Source organism: Zingiber officinale, chromosome 10B (assembly GCF_018446385.1).
Source record: "Zingiber officinale cultivar Zhangliang chromosome 10B, Zo_v1.1, whole genome shotgun sequence".
In the NCBI taxonomy this organism is placed as follows: Eukaryota; Viridiplantae; Streptophyta; class Magnoliopsida; order Zingiberales; family Zingiberaceae; genus Zingiber; species Zingiber officinale.
Genome location: NC_056005.1, coordinates 4,580,758 through 4,598,358, shown reverse-complemented (window position 1 = coordinate 4,598,358; position 17,601 = coordinate 4,580,758). Strand labels below are relative to the sequence as shown.

Here is a 17,601-nt window from a genome sequence, read left to right as displayed (position 1 = left end):
TAAGGGGAATTGTTTTTCTGTATGTGTAAGAGACGGGCATGCCGAGTTATGTAAATCTGACAGAAGTTGTTAGTGATTGGCTATATGAAAGAGGACTACCATGTGAGAAAATCTATAGGGTCGACCTCTAATAAAGTCGACCGGTCATATATTGTAAGACTTGTACCGAGTGGGAAGCTATGTTCCCTTACTCTGGCTGGATTTATGACCGGCCATATATGTGATAGGTTAGGCCTTCTTTAATTAAACTCGGTTGATTATCGACTGCTTGGATATATGATAGATGTCTTTATATAGGAATCAAACACTAGATTCTCTAAATCTGATCGATTTATAGGCCAGCCGTCCTCATACCAAAGATCTTAACACTTGGCGTAAACAAAATCTCATAAAGAGTGATACCCTGACTGCCACTCCTCTTATCCTTACCTTAACCTTCGGTCACACCACCTTGATTTTAAGAGTAGCGTCATATCTGAGTCCCGTTGACATCCCCGTATCAAACAGAGATATTTTTCTCCTGCAATCAAATCCATAACGCGCCTCAACTTTGTAAACACAAATTAACTTCTAATTTCCCAGATAATAAATAGTGGCTGTTATTAAATGACAGCAATTAATCTACAAGATCTTTTACAGGAGAAGACTAATGTTCAGAATCATGACGAACGATGCACACAGTAGAGTAGATTAATACATCTGTCCAAGCCTCATGTTTACAATTTAATAATTTACAATCCCAGTGCACCAAGGGGGGTCTTGCCCTGTCCGGCCTCGAAGTAGAAGATGAGCATGGCGAGCATGGCGATCCTGGCGTGCTTGATCTCGGCCAACTTGAGCCGCTCGAGCTTCTCGAAGTCGGGTACGTACACGCCGTTATCGACGGTGCCAGCCAAGCCAAGGGGGTCGAAGAACTTGCCTCCAGGGTATCCCTGTTCGCCGGTGGCATTGGCGAAGTTCTCGGCGGTGCGCGACCACGGCGTGGCCCACTCCACGGACTGCGAGTCCTGGTCGAAGAAGTCGACCCACCTCTTGGACTCGACCCATCCCATGAGGATGAGCTGCGTGCCGAGGAGCGAGCCGAAGGAGAAGGGCGCGACGGCGCCAGGGTCTGCGCCGGCCTCAAACCACGGTACGCCGCTCCACGCCTGCCCCACGAAAATGCCCACCACCGCCGCCATGGCCCACCGCCCGTGGATCAGCTCCGCCTCCCTGTACCACTTCAGAAACGCTGGGTCCTTCCCCAACCCCAGCGGATCGAACCCGTAGTCGCCCGGCAACCTGCACTCATCATATGGGAGAAAAGACGTTGTTTCTTCGGTTAGTCTCCAATTCTTGATGATGGAGATGATGGTGAAAGGGAAAAACATACGAGCCATCGAGCCACTCTGGGTCGATGAAGTTGCCGCCGCCTCTGACGCCGGGGAGCCAGGACTTCTTGGCAGCGGCCGCGGCGACGACGACGAGCCGACGAGACGCAGCCGCGGAGGACCTCCCGCTGATGGTGGCATTGAGAAGAGTCCGGGAGCCGGAGAGGAAAGGGGTGGAGTGGCCTTGGAGGACTACCGCGGCGGAGGTGGAGGCCATGGCCACGGCCATTGCGGATGCTGCTTGGATTGATGGGTTGGTTGAATTCAGTGGTTGAGGTGTAGATGTGAGGGGTATTAGTGAGTGGAGACGGATGCCTGGGATGCACCAAATCTAAGGGAGATCCGGTATTGGAAAGAGGATAGATTGCTCACCAATGGGGAACTTCGAAAGGATCTCTCCATCTGCTGACACGGCTCTCTCTACCTCACACGTGGATATCGGCCTCTATTTTTTTTTTTCAAATTAGATTGATATATAGGGGTGTCAAAAATAAACTCGACCCGACGATTCAACTTGAATCGATCCGAAAAAATCAGGTTCGGATTGGGTATTTTCGGGTTCGGGTTCGGGTCGGGTTCGGGTTGATTCGGGTTGACTTAAATATAGAGTTTTGTGGGCTATTTTCGGGTTAAATCAAATTTTATTTTAAAAATTTAGATATTTTTATGTATATTAATATCATGTTTGTATGATAATGATTGAGTATTGAGATAAAAGTAAAGAATTATAGGGAAAATAGTCCAAAAAAATCATTTTGAATAGGATTTTTGGATTATATGGGTCGGGTTCGGGTTGATCGGGTTGGTCAGGTTCGGGTTCGGGTTGAGGTGTTTTGGGTTGAACTCAGATTCAAATTAGGTTCGAGTTGGATTAAAAAAAAAAAACTCAATCCGACCTAATTTGATTTGATCCACCCAAATTGACATTTCTATAAATATGTGTTGGGCATGCCTGTACTCTTGATTTTTTTAACATAATTTATATGCATATTTAAAAAAAATATAAAGAAACTAGATCACATCATGAGGGTCCCACAAACATAGTATGATCAAAGTAACTTCGCTCTTCTTTTGACCTATAAATGACATTTAGTGTTTTTTACTCCGCGGGATTGAGCTAGTCGGAGAATCTTCCACAACAACGAAGAGGGTTGGTCGGAGATGACAAAAATAACTGATGAATTGAATTTTACTTTAAAATTAATTTTAGACCAGTTGAGAAGACTTAAGTTGACACTATCAAAAACTGAACTACTTTGTATGATTGACTGTTGAATCAGCCGACTACCGAGTTGGTCAACTGTTGAATGACTCGAGTTGGTCAACTATCGAGTGACTGAGTTGGTTAAGCTATTGAGTCAACCTGAGTGTTGAATTAGCTGACTACCGAGTTACTAAGTTAGTCGAGTTTTCGAATCACCCGAGTACCGAGTTAGCGGAGTGTCAACTCGTCGGCTGTCGAGACGTCAATTGCCGAGTTCGAGTCAACCAACTATTGAGTGACTGAGTTGGCCAAACTACCAAGTCACCTGAGTGCCGAGTTGATCGAGTGTCAAGTCATCGACTACCCAGTCGGAGTGGCCGAGTGGGAAGCAAGTGTTGTCGAGGCCCGCATGATACATTTTCCTTAAAATGGATTCGTCTTCCTCCAATTGTGCTTCGAGATTATGATGAACATCTATTTCCCAGGATACAATAGTAGACCTATTGGTGCAGGGAGCACTAAACGATTGAACATGAGTTTTGATTATGTCAAAAGTTCAAAAGTTAAAATGTCTTGTGATCTAACAAGTGTGATTGAGCTTGTAGGAAAGTTCTAAGTATTCTTAGGCAAAAGTCCTAGTAGATTCTAAACAGGTAGAAAATCATAGGAGGAAGCAACCCTAGATCTAGTGGGTGGTAACCCTAGGTTATGGAAAGTCATAGTTGCGGCTACGCAGCCAAGTTCTGGTCTGGGGGACTGGGCAACACCTTGGCGGTTGAGGACGTTGGGCGAAATCCTAGGGGTCGCGAACACCAGGTGGAAGACTGGATGTGTCAGGATCGGACGTTCAGCATGAAGTCCTGACGTCTCAGACGCTGAGCAAAAGTCCAGACGGTCTGGAGGACTGATCTTTGAAAAAGGTAATTTCTCCTGGGAGGAGTAGGTGAAGACGCGTCCCCCGTTGAGGGAATAGTAGGCTTTGACTCAACCTAAGGTTTCCGAGAAATCTAAAAGTCAGAATCGGATAGTTCGGAGACTGTCAAGAAGTTCTATTATTCACACTTTATTATACTAACTTCGTATTGTAGAGTATGTTTTATATTTTGGACAATATGGCTTACAAAGAGTGAAAAACACAAAATAAGCTCGGATGAATAATGCTCAAGGCGCCTCCGGGGAGGTTGGAGCCGCCTCGAGCAACTTGGCTGAAGGCTCGCGTGGAGAGGTGGGGAGGTGCCTTCCGTGTGCCTGAAGGCGCCTTGGAGTTGGGATGGAAGGCACTTTCCATGACTTGAAGGCGCCATCAAATGGATAAACAGGGCAGGCTGTGAGCTTATTGATACTGAGAAGATGGGGATAAGTTGTAAAGCTGGAGGCACCTTTAATGGGATTGAAGGCGCCTTCAACGACCCATAAAAGGTTGGTTCGAGCAGAGGCCTGATAACAACTCATTCTCTCAATCCTTCACTCGTGCATTGCTTCAAGGACGATCCTATGCCTATACGACGCGGCTACGATGACTGAAAACATGACTTTCCGGATACTTAAGTTATCGGTATATTTTACTTAATGTAAAGTTGTAATTCAATATACTTGTAATATTCGAACTGATAGTGGATTGTCCAATAAAAGCGATCGACCATTGTGGGCCTGGAGTAAGAGTCGTCAAAGGTGCGAAACCAAGTAAACCAAAAGTGTCAACATTTGTTTAATTTTTCCTTTCTTTCATTTCTGCTGTGTTATTCTCTGTTTTCCGAAAAGTGTGAAAAAGCCGCGAGTGCTATTCTCTCTCTCTAGCACGTCTCGATCCAACAATACCACGTACACAACTAAACACTGGTTATATGTGATGAACTAGAAAATACCTGATTGATATCATGATTAAACCACCAAGCAAAAATGCACGTTGGAGAGAAGATTTAGGGGAACGAATGTGGAGGAAAATCTTTATTTGATTTTTTGGTATCTCTTTGCTTTTAGTCACAACCTTCTTATATAGTAGCTTAGATCCTTGCAACATTACGAATTAATGTCATTTACTGCCATTAACCTCTCCGATTGAAAACATTTGGAAGTTACGAATTCTCCATTAATCAACAATTACTGTATTCGTTACCTTTGAGCAATTAGAAAAAAGATTTTCATATAGTAAAGCATAGGTTTATTCACTTGGGCAACTTTTTCCTCAATAGGTCCAACATTGGACGCGTGTAGGTCATGCTTAAATATGAGTCACCTTTAGGTCAATGCAATCTGGACCTTGAATTAATTTGTATCCCCTAAGGGCTTATGCGTGAGAAAGAGTCTTTCTCCATGCATTTGTTCATAACTATAATGCTTGTGAATTAATATAAACCATCAAATATGTCTTTAAACTCCCAATATGGGACTAAAGTCTCATTTACTTTCCATTCACATATATCCAACAATCCTCACGTGAATAGAAATGGGGTATTCGATAGCATTCAATAATTGAGTCTAGTATAAGACAAATAGGTTTTATGCTTTGAACATTTTGTTAGTGCAATTTATACCAATGGTTAAATCAGAGTTTTGATGAATGAAAAATATGTTAAAGTTAGAAGTGTTGCGATCTAACCTGGTTACCGAGTGTGCAGGGTTGATTAACGCCAGTCAAGATGTTTGATTCATGATTGCTTGAAGACTAGATGTGTGATTCTGGCAAGTCAGGATGTTCGATTCCAGACAGGTTGAAGTCTAAATATAGGATTCTAACAAGGGTCAGGATGTGTGATTCCCGATTAGAGAAGACCAGATGTGCGATTCTGGTAGGTTAGGATATGCGATTCCCGATTAGAAAAGACTGGATATGCGATTCTGGTAGGTCGGGATGTTTGATTCCCAAAATCTATATGTGTGATTTCGGAAGGTAACTCTACACCTGGTAAGTAGAGGCAAGTTACTGGAGGAGAATGACTAAGTGAGGACACATCCCATTCAAAGGGACAACAAGCATCGGTCCAATTTAGGTCCATTTTAGAAATCTAAATTGAGACCTTGACTAGATCCTGGTCTTGGGGAGACTGGATTTAATTACTACTTATTATTATTACTATGCTAATATTGTCTTGCATATTATTGGACTAACAGTCTAACACTTTTTACAGGGCAAAAGGAGTACTGTTCACAGAAGGCACATTCGGTGCTATGGAAGCCGCCTTTCATAAGATAAAATTTAGACTTCATTGTAGATAAGGAGTAAGAAGTTCAGGATCAAACTTTACGGGTTGGAGGCACCTTCAAGGCTATGGAAGGCACCTTCCACACCCTTTATAAGGGTATCTTGACCAACTACAAGGATCAACTTCTACACGAGCTTCTACGCACTCGATTTGACTTTCCGACTGCTCCAACTTCCTACTGCTACCTTGTTGTGGCTCTACTACGCCCGACTGCCACCGAGAAGTCGTCCATACACCAAGCTCAAGCAAACCATCTATGAAAGTGTTTGGTAACATAACACAATTTCTGTTCTTGATTTCTGCAAATGGAAAGTGTAGTCTGTTACACTTTTCAGACTCTTTTATGTTGGAGTGCTAGAGGAGGAGGGGGGGGGGGGTGAATAGCGATCATGACTTTCACGCGTTTCGGATTCGAAAAACTCGACGAGTAACGCAGCGGAATAAAACAAAACACACAGACAGAGAAGAGCACACCAAGATTTTACTTGGTTCGGAGCCTAGGGCGACTCTTACTCCAAGGCTCACGCTCATTGAGCGTTTACTTTGGGCAATACTATAATCGCGCAAAATGTACAAGAGATTATTACAAAAATAATACTGAAAAAGTATACCGACAACAAGAATTAGAAGAGTCGCAGCTTTAGGTCATCGGAGTCTCCTTGTAGCTCAACCGGAATGTCTCGTTAGCAGCAAGTTGATGAAAGATCGCTTTTCAGGTGATTGAATTAGGTGTTGCTCAAACCCTTCTTAAATAGCCTGCTTGAGGCACCTCAAACCCCTTCCAAGGCGCCTCTATGCTGATGCTGTCGAGTCAGTCATGTGGATCAGCACTGAAAACTTCTCCTTTGATTCACTTGAAGGCGCCTCCATGCTAGTCTAAGGCGCCTCCAATCTGCGGTCCAAGGCACCTCCAGCTCTGCCGCGTGTAAGCTCTACTCCTTTGCACCCGAGGCGCCTCCAAGCTCCATGGAGGCGCCTCAGACACTGTTCATTCGAGGTTTAAAGTTGCTCCTTTGTACCTGCAAGATACGTTAGACCAAAAAATACCCTGCAATACAAAGTTAGCACATAATATCATAAATATAAAGTCTGATAGTCATCGGACTTGTTGGGACCGAAATGTAGCTAGAGGGGGGGGGGGGGTGAATAGCTCGGTGCGATCTCGTGCTCGTCGTTGCTTGTTTCTTCAAGATGATAGCAGCGGAAAATACAAAGAAACAACATTCAACGCTAACATTAGGGATTTACTCGGTATCCACCTCAAGAAGAAGTGACTAGTCCAAGGATCCATACACTCACACACCCTCCACTATGAAAACACTCCTTTACGGTAACTACCGAAGGCGGAGAAGCCTTACAAGCTCTCAGTACAAGAAGAAAGGAAAGGGAAACAAAATACAATAAGATCTTACAAGTTTGCACACGAAACCCTAACCCTAACTTCTTCCTTGCCTCTTGACTTGGACGTGCACCAGCACAAACCTCCAAGAATCTTCAAGAACTGGCGGTGAGAGCTGTGGAGAGGTCGCTGTAGGCGTGGAGAAGAAAGCTAAAGAAGATTTGTCAAGTGCTACCGTAGAAATCGCACGCCAACGTCTTTATCTAACGTCAACGGTCGGATCCCAATTGATTGGATTGCTCCCAATCGATTGGGGAGGCTTTGGATCAATCACTGGATCGATCCAGAGCACCTCTGCGCTCCTGGGAATTTCCTGGATCGATCGGCTGATCGATCCAGGGCTTATCGCGCAAAATCGCAGCTCCCAATCGATCTCCCGATCGATTGGGAGGCTTTCTGTTCACGCGACACTTCTCCCCAATCGATCCATTGATAAATTGGGAGGAGGCTTGTCGCGGGGACTCACCCGATTGATCAGTCGATCGATTGGGCATGAGCCAATCGATCGGTTGATCGATTCAGCTCCTGTTTTTGCCCAAAAACAGGTCCAAAGTCCCCTACACCAACATCCGGTCAACCATGACCTGTTGGTTCATCATGCCTAGCATCCGGTCACCCTTGACCTGCTAGGACTCCCTCACCAAGTGTCCGGTCAATCCCTTTGACTCACTTGGACTTCCACCAGATGTCTGGTCATCCTTGACCCATCTAGATTTCCTCATGCCAAGTATCTGATCAATTCCTTTGTCCTACTTGGACTTCCCAACACCAGATGTCTGATCAACCTTGATCCATCTGGATTTCCTGTGTCTGGTTTCACTCACTAGGACTTCCCTTCTGCCTATCTTCACTCACTAGGTCTTTCACCTGGCTTCACTCATCAGGATTTCCCAACTGCCTAGCTTCACTCACTAGGACTTTCCAGCTGCCTAGCTTCACTCACTAGGTCTTTCACCTGGCTTCACTCACCAGGATTTCCCAACTGCCTAGCTTCACTCACTAGGACTTTCCAGCTGCCTAGCTTCACTCACTAGGTCTTTCACCTGGCTTCATTCACCAGGATTTCCCAACTGCCTAGCTTCACTCACTAGGACTTTCCAGCTGCCTAGCTTCACTCACTAGGTCTTTCACCTGGCTTCACTCACCAGGATTTCCCAACTGCCTAGCTTCACTCACTTTCCAGCTGCCTAGCTTCACTCACTAGGTCTTTCACCTAGCTTCACTCACAAGGATTTTCCAATCAAGTATCCAGTCAACCTTGACCTACTTGACTCTTCTTCACAATCTCCCACATGAACAATTACACCTGCAATCTCTATGTCTTGTCTCCATGTATTGTCAAACATCGAAACCCAAACATCAAGACTCGAGCTTAAACCAATTCAAGCTCAGTCAACCAGGTCAACCTTGACCTAGGGAATATTGCACCAACAGGACTATCCGGTTCTGACTTCGGATTTCCGACCGGAAACCCTAGGTCGAACCGACGCCTACTGTTCCCTCTTTCGGGGAACGCATCCTCACCTACTCCACTCAGGAGAGCATATCTATTTGCCAGTCCGGTCCTCCAGACTGACTGGACTTTTCTGCCTAGGGTTACCGCCCCTAGGGGGTTTCTCCACCTAGGGTTACCACCCCCTAGGACCTAAGGTTCCCCCCCCCCCCCCCTTCTTAAGATTTCTCCTCCACCTAGGGTTACCACCCCCTAGGACCTAGGGTTACCTAACCCTAGGATTTTTCTCCACCTAAGATTACCACCCCCTATGACCTACGGTTACCACCCCCTAGGGTTACCACCCTCTAGAGTTTTTCTCTTGCCTAACTACAGTTAGGACTTTCCAGCAACCTTGTTTTAAGCACGTTAGATAACAAGAAATCTTAAGTTTGAATCTCTTTGTCATTATCAAAACTTAGGTTTGATCGTCGGATGCTTCCCGCACCAACAATCTTCCCCTTTTTGATTATGACAATAAAAATTCAAAGTTAAGTAAATAATGCTATAAAAAGATAAGCATGAAAACACAGCAAAATGATAATAAAATTAAGTGCAAAGCTAGATTAAATAAATAATGCTATAAAAAGATAAGCATGAAAACATAGCATAATGATAATAAAATTAAGTGCAGACTCCCCCTTGACAAAAGCTTAATTTCTAATTTCATTTCTTTTGAATTTTCCTTGTACTCTCCCCCTTTGCCATATATCAAAAATAAACAAGAGAGTAAAAAGAAATAGTGATCAATGGTCTTAGTTTATTCTGAGAAAACTTTACTCTTCAAAAATCTTATTTGTCAAAATGAACACTTAGTTTTTTAAAAGCGGGGATGAAAATGTTTAGAAAATAGAGGGTTTATGCACTTGGATTAAAACACTTAGCATTTTAGTTAATTTTCGTGTAAAATTTCTAGCTAAGTGAGATTTATAAAACTGATTTCTTAAAATACTTTAGCTAAATTTTGTAGTTCGAAGACATACTTAACTTAGCCAAATTTGAAAAGTACTTAGTTAAATTTAGAAAAGCTTTTGAGAAAATATTAGTTAGATTTAAAACATCTTAGTTAAAAGTTTTAAAAGGTTTAGTTAAGTTTGAGAGAATCTTGTAAAATACTTAATCAAATTTTGAAAGAGCTTTAGAGGGAACTTAGCTAACTTTTAAAAGAGGCTAACGTATCTAAATTTGAAAGACTTTTGAAAAAAAATACTTAATTGAGAATTTTTGCAACAACCCGGCCCCTCGGCCCCTTGGGCGGCCCAACTGGCGATCCATTTGGCGGCCCCGACGGTCCCTTGGATGGTCCAACTAGCGGCCTAACTGGTGACCCCTTATGTCGTCAACCGACGACCCTCGGCTGTGCCGTTACTCACTAGGTCTTCCCACCCCTGGCCAGTGGATTTTTGCCTTCCCCAGGATTCAAACTCTAGACCTCCAGGCTAAGTACTAGAGTTTATGAATCCTGGTAGCTAAGTGAGTGGCTTGTCACCCCCCAGGTTGTTCCTGCCCGAATAAAATTTCGACAACATCTCCTCTGTACGGGTGACAATCTGAAACTTTATACATTGCCCTCAGTGCTACATATACCTCGTCCAATACGGCCAGAATAATAACAATAATAAAAATGCAACAACCAAGTATCCACGCAGTTTAATAGTAAACAAACTAAAGCAGTGATAAGAAAACTCAAAAACAACCTTACTCAACTACACCTATAAAACTCAAAATCGATATCCTACTCCACTACACGCATAAAATATAAATCACAACGAACTTACCTCTTCTGCCATCCAGGCAGGCATGTAGCAAAAACACATCCAAATAAAACTCATCGACAATAAAGCAAAACCATATAGTGTCCAGGTGTCAAAAGTAGAACAAGTCTAAAGGTACAAGAAGAAACCAAAAGACAAAATATATCCTCGATATACAGGGGATTGATGACTAGAACTCTCCGGACAGCCTCAACCTGAAATGTAATAATAACCACGGGGTGAGTCAACTCCTCGGCGGGTAATATCGATATACATAGTAAGAAAATAACAACTAGCAGTAATCATGCGTACAGTCTTCTGATATAAGAAAGATAAATATGCAACTGAATAAATAGGATAAAATTGTACTAACCAGGACCTAGGTATAAATATAACAAGGTCGTCAGACCGAGAGTGTCATAAATCATGTATGCATGTCAATCATATGCATCCATCCAAATGCAGCAAATAAATGCAGCAAACACAAGCAATAAATGCATCATGCATATGATGCCAATGACATGTCCTGGTCACCCCTACTGCCAGTCAGCCATCTCACACACGATGGTGAGACTGAGTGGGTAGGGCTGTGACAATCGTGCACTCTGCCATCACTATTCTTGATGAGTGACCGAGTGGACGGGATGCTGTTGGAGTACACCTATCCTCCTACCCCAAATCATAAGTGGGGGAGCACAATACTCTCATCTCCCAGTACACGATGACGGGGAGGGATCCCGGCGTACTACCACGCTGCAGTCACACTACCAATGAGCGTCCTAGCTAGGGATGTAAACGAGTCGAACCGAGCCGAACAGTATTAGGCTCGAGCTCGGCTCGTTTAAGTTATATTCGGGCTCGAGCTCGAATCGAGTTTTTATCACAAGGCTCGAGCTCGGCTCGTTTTAGAATTATCAGGCTCGCAAATAGTTCGAGCTCGGCTCGTTATTAGCTCGATTATCAAAGTTAACGAGCCTAACTCGTTAAGCGAGCTCGGACTCATTTTCGGGCTCGTTTAGAGCTCATTTTTTGGCTCATTTTAAAGCTCATTTTAAGGCTCATTTTAGAGTTTATTTTTTGGCTCGTTTTAAGGCTCATTTCTTGGCTCGCGAGCCTATAAACGAACATGTTCACGAGCTTACGACCCGAATATCCTTAAGCTCGAGCTCGACTCGATAAAACTGTTGAGCTCAAAATCGAGCTCGAGCTCAGCTCGATAAGATAAACGAACGAACTCGAATGAGTTTTTTACCGAATCGAGCTCCGAATAGCTCGCGAACCGTTTGGTTCATTTACATCCCTAGTCCCAGCGGAGCACCACCGAGCACCTACTGCAACACACCCTGCCTGAATATACCACTAACTCATGAGTGATGGTGTGTGCAGATCCATGTAACTGGCGATGTGTTCAACAATAATGGAGCCGACTATCGCACAGCATGCAATCATACGAGATGGTGCATGACACTAAGCATAGAAAATATCCTGAACCTATCCATATATATAATGTGTACCCTAGAACAAATTGACCAAATCAATGGTCAAGGTACACAGGTCAGATAAGGTATCAAAACCTAAGTCCTGAACATAATAAAAACATGGTTGTGTCACTACCCCTATAAGTATGTATAATCAGGTAGGTACTAACATTAAGTGCATAACAAGTAAACAAAACAAGCATGTAACAGATCGGGTAGTGACCAACCGAAACAGATAAGAAACATAATCATTACTATTTGTTAAAAACACTACTATGCATATTAAATGACATAAAGTCAAAGTACCCGCCTCCAATCGAAAAGTCCAATCCAATCCAAATCCAACGTCGAGATACTCGTCTCGCGTCAAAGTCCTGTAGTACATGGTATCCAGATTTAGCTAATTATATATAAATAAATTAGCTAAATCAAATCCTCGAGAAGCTAACATAAATCTAAATCCAATTAACCTAAAATTCATCACTGTACAGACACCCACCTGAAGGTATAGCAGTCAATCAGCAACTCACCGCCGTGTTTCAGAGAACAAGATCTCTCTTCACACCCTCCTCTACTGATCCACAGTCAAGAATGTGATTGCTGAACCAAAGAAACACCCCACCGCAAGCACTTCTCTTCTGAATTCCAATACACTGTTCGGATCAAGGTGAGGTCAAGAGTGGAGATCACGGATCAGATTTAGGATCCAACCATAGCATAGAATCAAATCCCTATTAACCTAATACCAACCAAAATTGAACCTCACCATGGATTGATCAAGGGCAGAGGGCACTAGGGCAGCGGCGTCGGCACTGTCCAGAGGGAGACGGCGGTGGTGGCGTCAGCTAGGGCAAAGTGGCGGTAGCCGACGCTAAGGCACAAGGAAAAGAGAAGGTCGGCTGGAGAACTCGTTGCGTCGGTGCTTGACGCGGGAAGAGGAGAAAAACTCGGCACAGGGGAGGCGACCGACGTCGTTTCTTGCTGTGGCGGCACATTGTAGATCTAGGGCACGACTAAGAGGTTCTGTGCGTCAGCGTCGGCGCGATGCTTGGGCACAAGGGAGGTCGGCGGCACTACGGTGGTCGGTGGCGCTGAAAAGGGGCAAAGGGAAAGGTTCGGGTGGAGAGGAGGGAAGGAGAAGAGAGCGATGCGAGGCTTCCCTTGGCCTTTGGGGTCTTGTATGCGAGGAGAAGAGGTCGCGTGTGGCGCTGGTTAGAAGCGGTTAGGGCACGGGCGTGAGAGGAGGCTCGGCGCACGAGAAGTGGCGTCGGGTGAGAGCTTCGGCAGGGGAGAAAGGAAACGAAGAAATAAAATAAAATAAAGGAAAAAGAAATATAAATATAAACATTTCCTCGCTTAAACGGGGTAGCTTAAGCATGTTTTCCCGGGGCCCAGTTTTTATCCTCGTAATCGAAGCCATACGACCTCCAAAAAATTCTCAGAAAATTTCTAAAAATTCCGGAAAATTCCCTTAAGGTGTTACGCCCATTTTCGGTATTTTACATTCTCCCCCACAAATAAAAATTTGGTCCCTAAATTTCGTTATCTACCATCAGTAAATACTAACAACAGATAAAGAGTATAAATATTGAACGATAAATTAAATCACATACCTCAAGTGAAAAGATGGGGGTATCGAGCTCGGATAGTATCCTCGAGCTCCCAGGTAGCCTCCTCGTCCGAATGATGCTGTCATCCGACTTTAACCAGTCGGATAGTCTTGTTCCGTACCTGACGCTCTTTCCGGTCTAGAATCTGTATCGGAACCTCCTCATAAGTGACGTCAGGCTGAACGAAAACTGAGATATCTGTCAGCACATGTGTCAGGTCGGGTACGTATCTCCTCAGCATAGATACGTGAAATACATCGTGAACGCCTGCCAGGGACGGTAGTAGTGCCAGACGATAAGCTACTGCTCCAATCCTCTCCAGGATCTGGAAAGGGCCAATGTACCGCGGAGCTAGCTTACCTCTGAGGCCAAATCTCTTCACCCCTTTCGTGGGTGAAACTCGCATAAATACATGGTCGCCTGTAGAGAACTCTAGGGGTCTCCGTCTCGGATCAACATAACTCTTCTGGCGGTCCTGCGCCTCTGACATCCTCCGTCTGATAGTACGGACCAACTCTGCCTCATGCTGAGCTCTATGAGGTCCCAACAGCTGGGCCTCCCCAACCTCATCCCAGAGGGTGGGTGCCCGATAAGGCCTACCATACAACGCTTCAAACGGTGTCATCTGAATAGCCGAATGAAAGTTGTTGTTGTAGGTGAATTCTACCAATGACAAATGGTCCTCCCAACTGCCTCCAAAATCCAATACACATGACCTCAGCAAGTCCTCTAGAGTCTGAATGGTCCGCTCTGACTATCCATCTATCTACGGATGGAAAGCTGTACTGAAATGGAGCTGAGTGCCCAGGGCCTGCTGCAGACTCTGCCAGAAACGAGACGTGAACCGGGGGTCTCTATCTAAAATAATAGTCAAAGGGACACTATGTAATATGATGATCTCCCGACAATGCAGATCTGCCAATCGATCCAGGGAATCAGTCTTTCGAATCGCTAAGAAGTGCGCCGATTTGGTTAATCGATCAACGATTACGCAAATCACGTCATGGCTTCGTCGTGTCCTCGGTAAACCCACTACAAAGTCCATGGTAATATGTTCCCATTTCCACTCCGGAATAGGAATCCGCTGAAGTAATCTTGCAGATCTCTGGTGATCGGCCTTCACCTGCTGACAGACCAGATATCTCGCTACAAATTCCGCTATGTCTTTCTTTATACCGTTCCACCAATATGAACGCCTCAAATCTCGATACATGCGGGTTTCACCTGGATAGATCACAAATTGAGAGCGATGAACCTCTTAAAGTAGCTCCTGTAAGATCGGGTGAGACTGAGGTACGCATAATCTTCCTCGGAAGTATATAATACCCTCCTCATCTCGTGTGAACTCGGTCTGCTGCCCGGAAGCTATCTGGCTGCCAATAAACTACAAATGCTGATCACCGGTCTGGGCCTCTCGGATCCTCGTCCTGATCGACGACTAAGCAATCATGATAACCAGAATACCCTGCTCTGTCTGTCCCTGCTCCTGAAGGCCCAACTCGGAGAATCCCTGAACCAAGTCTGTGACTGAAATTCGGTGGCAAGCCAAAGTCCCTCTAGACTTCCTGCTGAGTGCATCGACAACCACATTAGATTTCCCTGGGTGGTAGCTAATGGTACAATCATAATCCTTCAGGAACTTCATCCATCTCCTCTGTCGGAGATTAAGCTCCTTCTGAGTGAAAATATATTTGAGACTCTTATGATCAGTGAGAATCTTAAATGTAATACCGTACAGATGATGCCGCCAAATCTTCAAAGCAAAGATGATGGCGGCTAGCTCCAGGTCATGTACAGGATAGTTCTTCTCATGCTCCTTCAACTGACGAAAAACATAGGAGACTACTCTGCCATGCTGCATCAGAACAGCGCCCAAACCCTGTAGAGAAGCGTCGATGTAGAGTACAAATCCATCCTCTCCAGCGGGCAAAACCAAGACTGGAGCCGACACTAATCTCCGCTTCAACTCCTGAAAGTTGGTGTGTTTGTGAGATGCTCTGGCTGAATCTAGGGGTATATGATATCTAGGGGGTAAATTCCTAGGCTAAGTCCAAAATTTGAAAATCTAAGGAATGGGATTTTTGAAAAACATTTTTCTTAGAATTTTCAAAAATCCTGAAAATTATATCAACAACTAAGTATAACTAAAGAGAGGTACTCGTAAGCAGAAAGTACAACTAATAAGATATCTAAGCAAACAAAGTACTAGTGAGATGTCTAGAACCAATATACAATGCATGGATGTCGAGGACCAAAATACAATGCATGGAAGGATAGAGTCAGGTAGAAGGATCGTCAGCTGGTGGTGGGGGCTACTCGTGTGCAGGCTGTCCCTGACGAAGAGAAGAAAAGCCGGAGGCTATCTCTGCGTGAAGCATGCGAAACTCGTCCAGGATAAACCGTCATGTCTGTATGGACTGAATCTCGAGACGCGTAAGTCGGTCCTCGATCGATAAGGAGTTGGATGGTTGTCTCAAGGTCGAGGGCCCTACCGAAGTGGTGGGTTGTCCATGAATATCCTCGACTGTAAACTCTAACCAATCCTCTCCCTCGGCTGGTGTAAAGAAGGCAACAAACTCGTCGTCTGCCTCGGGCTCTATCGGAGCAGCAGCTAGCTGTGGTCTACCTTTCCAAGTTAGGATGCCCTCAGCGGTGACGTCAATACGGGCTAATATGAGATTACACTGCCCTAACTCATCATAAGGTCCTAAAGGGACAACTGTTCCCTGGGTGGTATCAATCCCAAGGGTCAAGAAAATAGATGTCAACAAGTGACAGTAGGGCATGTGGATCTCAAGGGACGTGACTAGACTGGATGCATGAACGATGTTATGGAACATATGTAATGCTATATCGATGTTTAAGCGCTGACATAATGCATACAAGAAAAAGGAATGCGAAGGTCACATCTTCGGGACATCCCGAGATGTGATCGGCAAAATACAAGCTGTCAGGACTCTGTGCATAACATAGTCCTGAATCCTATGGGAGAGTGACCTGAACTCAGTCAGGATCTCTAGTCTATCCTCCCCAAAGAAATACATGCAGATGTTGTTAGAGTGTATACTAAAAGCCTAGCTTTTGGTATAAACATTTATCTAGAAATAAGAATCACATTGGTCAAATGTCTACATTTGTGATAAATGTAGTTGTTCAATTAATTTATATTGTAGATAACATGGTGTGTGGTGTCACACACAGAGGATCATGTTATCAGTACCTTATAAATTATAAACAGTAGCTCACGACCAAAATGGAAAGGAACAAACCATTAGAAGGTCGCAGTGTAATTAGGTATCAGTTTATCTTGACTGTATAATTACACTAGTACACTTAGAGTGTATTGAGTAGGACCATTTGAGGTCGTTTCTTTTATACTGATTTTATAAAGAAACAAAGACCTCGGTTATTATGGAAGTGTGTGCTCTTAATCCTAATATAATAACAAGCACATATATTTGATATTTATTTCTTTTATTTATCAATGGGTGAGATTTAGTTCGATGAATCAATATGCCCGATAAGTTGGGAAATGGTATCACTTATAGTGTGTGTTGTTGATTATAGAAGGAAACTGTGTCCTAGAGATACTAGGTTGATAATGTCCTCAAGAGGAGCTCATAAGGATTGTCATGTTAAACCCTGCAGGTGGACCTAGTCCGACATGATGATAAGGTTGAGTGGTACTACTCTTGGACTAAGATATTAATTAAGTGAGTTGTCAGTAACTTACTTAATTAGTGGACATTTGTTATCTTAAACACAGGGAGACTAACACACTCATAATAAGAAGGAGCCCAAAATGTAATTTGGGATTGGTGCGGTAGTTCAATAATAGTTCTCTAGTGGAATGAATTATTATTGATAAAATTAAGTTGTGTGTTCGAGGCGAACACGTTTAATTTTATCAGGAGACCAAAACCAATTCCTCCTGTCGGTCCCTATCGTAGCCTCTAGTATATAGAGATTTATACCCACCGCATACCCACCTTCTTACCCATCCAATGGGGCCGGCCAAGCTAGCTTGGAACCCAAGCTAGGGCCGGCCAAGACCAAGTGGATGAGCCATGAAGGTGGCCGGCCAAAGCTTG

General features: G+C 44.1%; 1 protein-coding gene across 1 annotated transcript; it reads right to left on the bottom strand.

Moving 5' to 3' along the window:
- Positions 1–581: 581 nt before the first annotated feature.
- LOC122029873 (chlorophyll a-b binding protein CP24 10A, chloroplastic-like) lies at positions 582–1,666 on the bottom strand. The gene is made up of 2 exons (XM_042589015.1): positions 1,373–1,666; positions 582–1,281 (listed from the first exon to the last, which is right to left on the bottom strand). The coding sequence occupies exons 1-2, from the start codon at positions 1,597–1,599 to the stop codon at positions 732–734; spliced, it is 777 nt and encodes a 258-aa protein (XP_042444949.1). The 5' UTR covers positions 1,600–1,666; the 3' UTR covers positions 582–731.
- Positions 1,667–17,601: the final 15,935 nt, after the last annotated feature.

Excerpts from the sequence above, each read along its gene's own strand:
- LOC122029873 (XM_042589015.1), bottom strand. The coding sequence starts at position 1,599 with ATGGCCGTGGCCATGGCCTCCACCTCCGCCGCGGTAGTCCTCCAAGGC. Across the intron at positions 1,282-1,372 it reads CCAGAGTGGCTCGATGGCTC|GTTGCCGGGCGACTACGGGT; the intron begins GTATGTTTTTCC and ends TGATGAGTGCAG.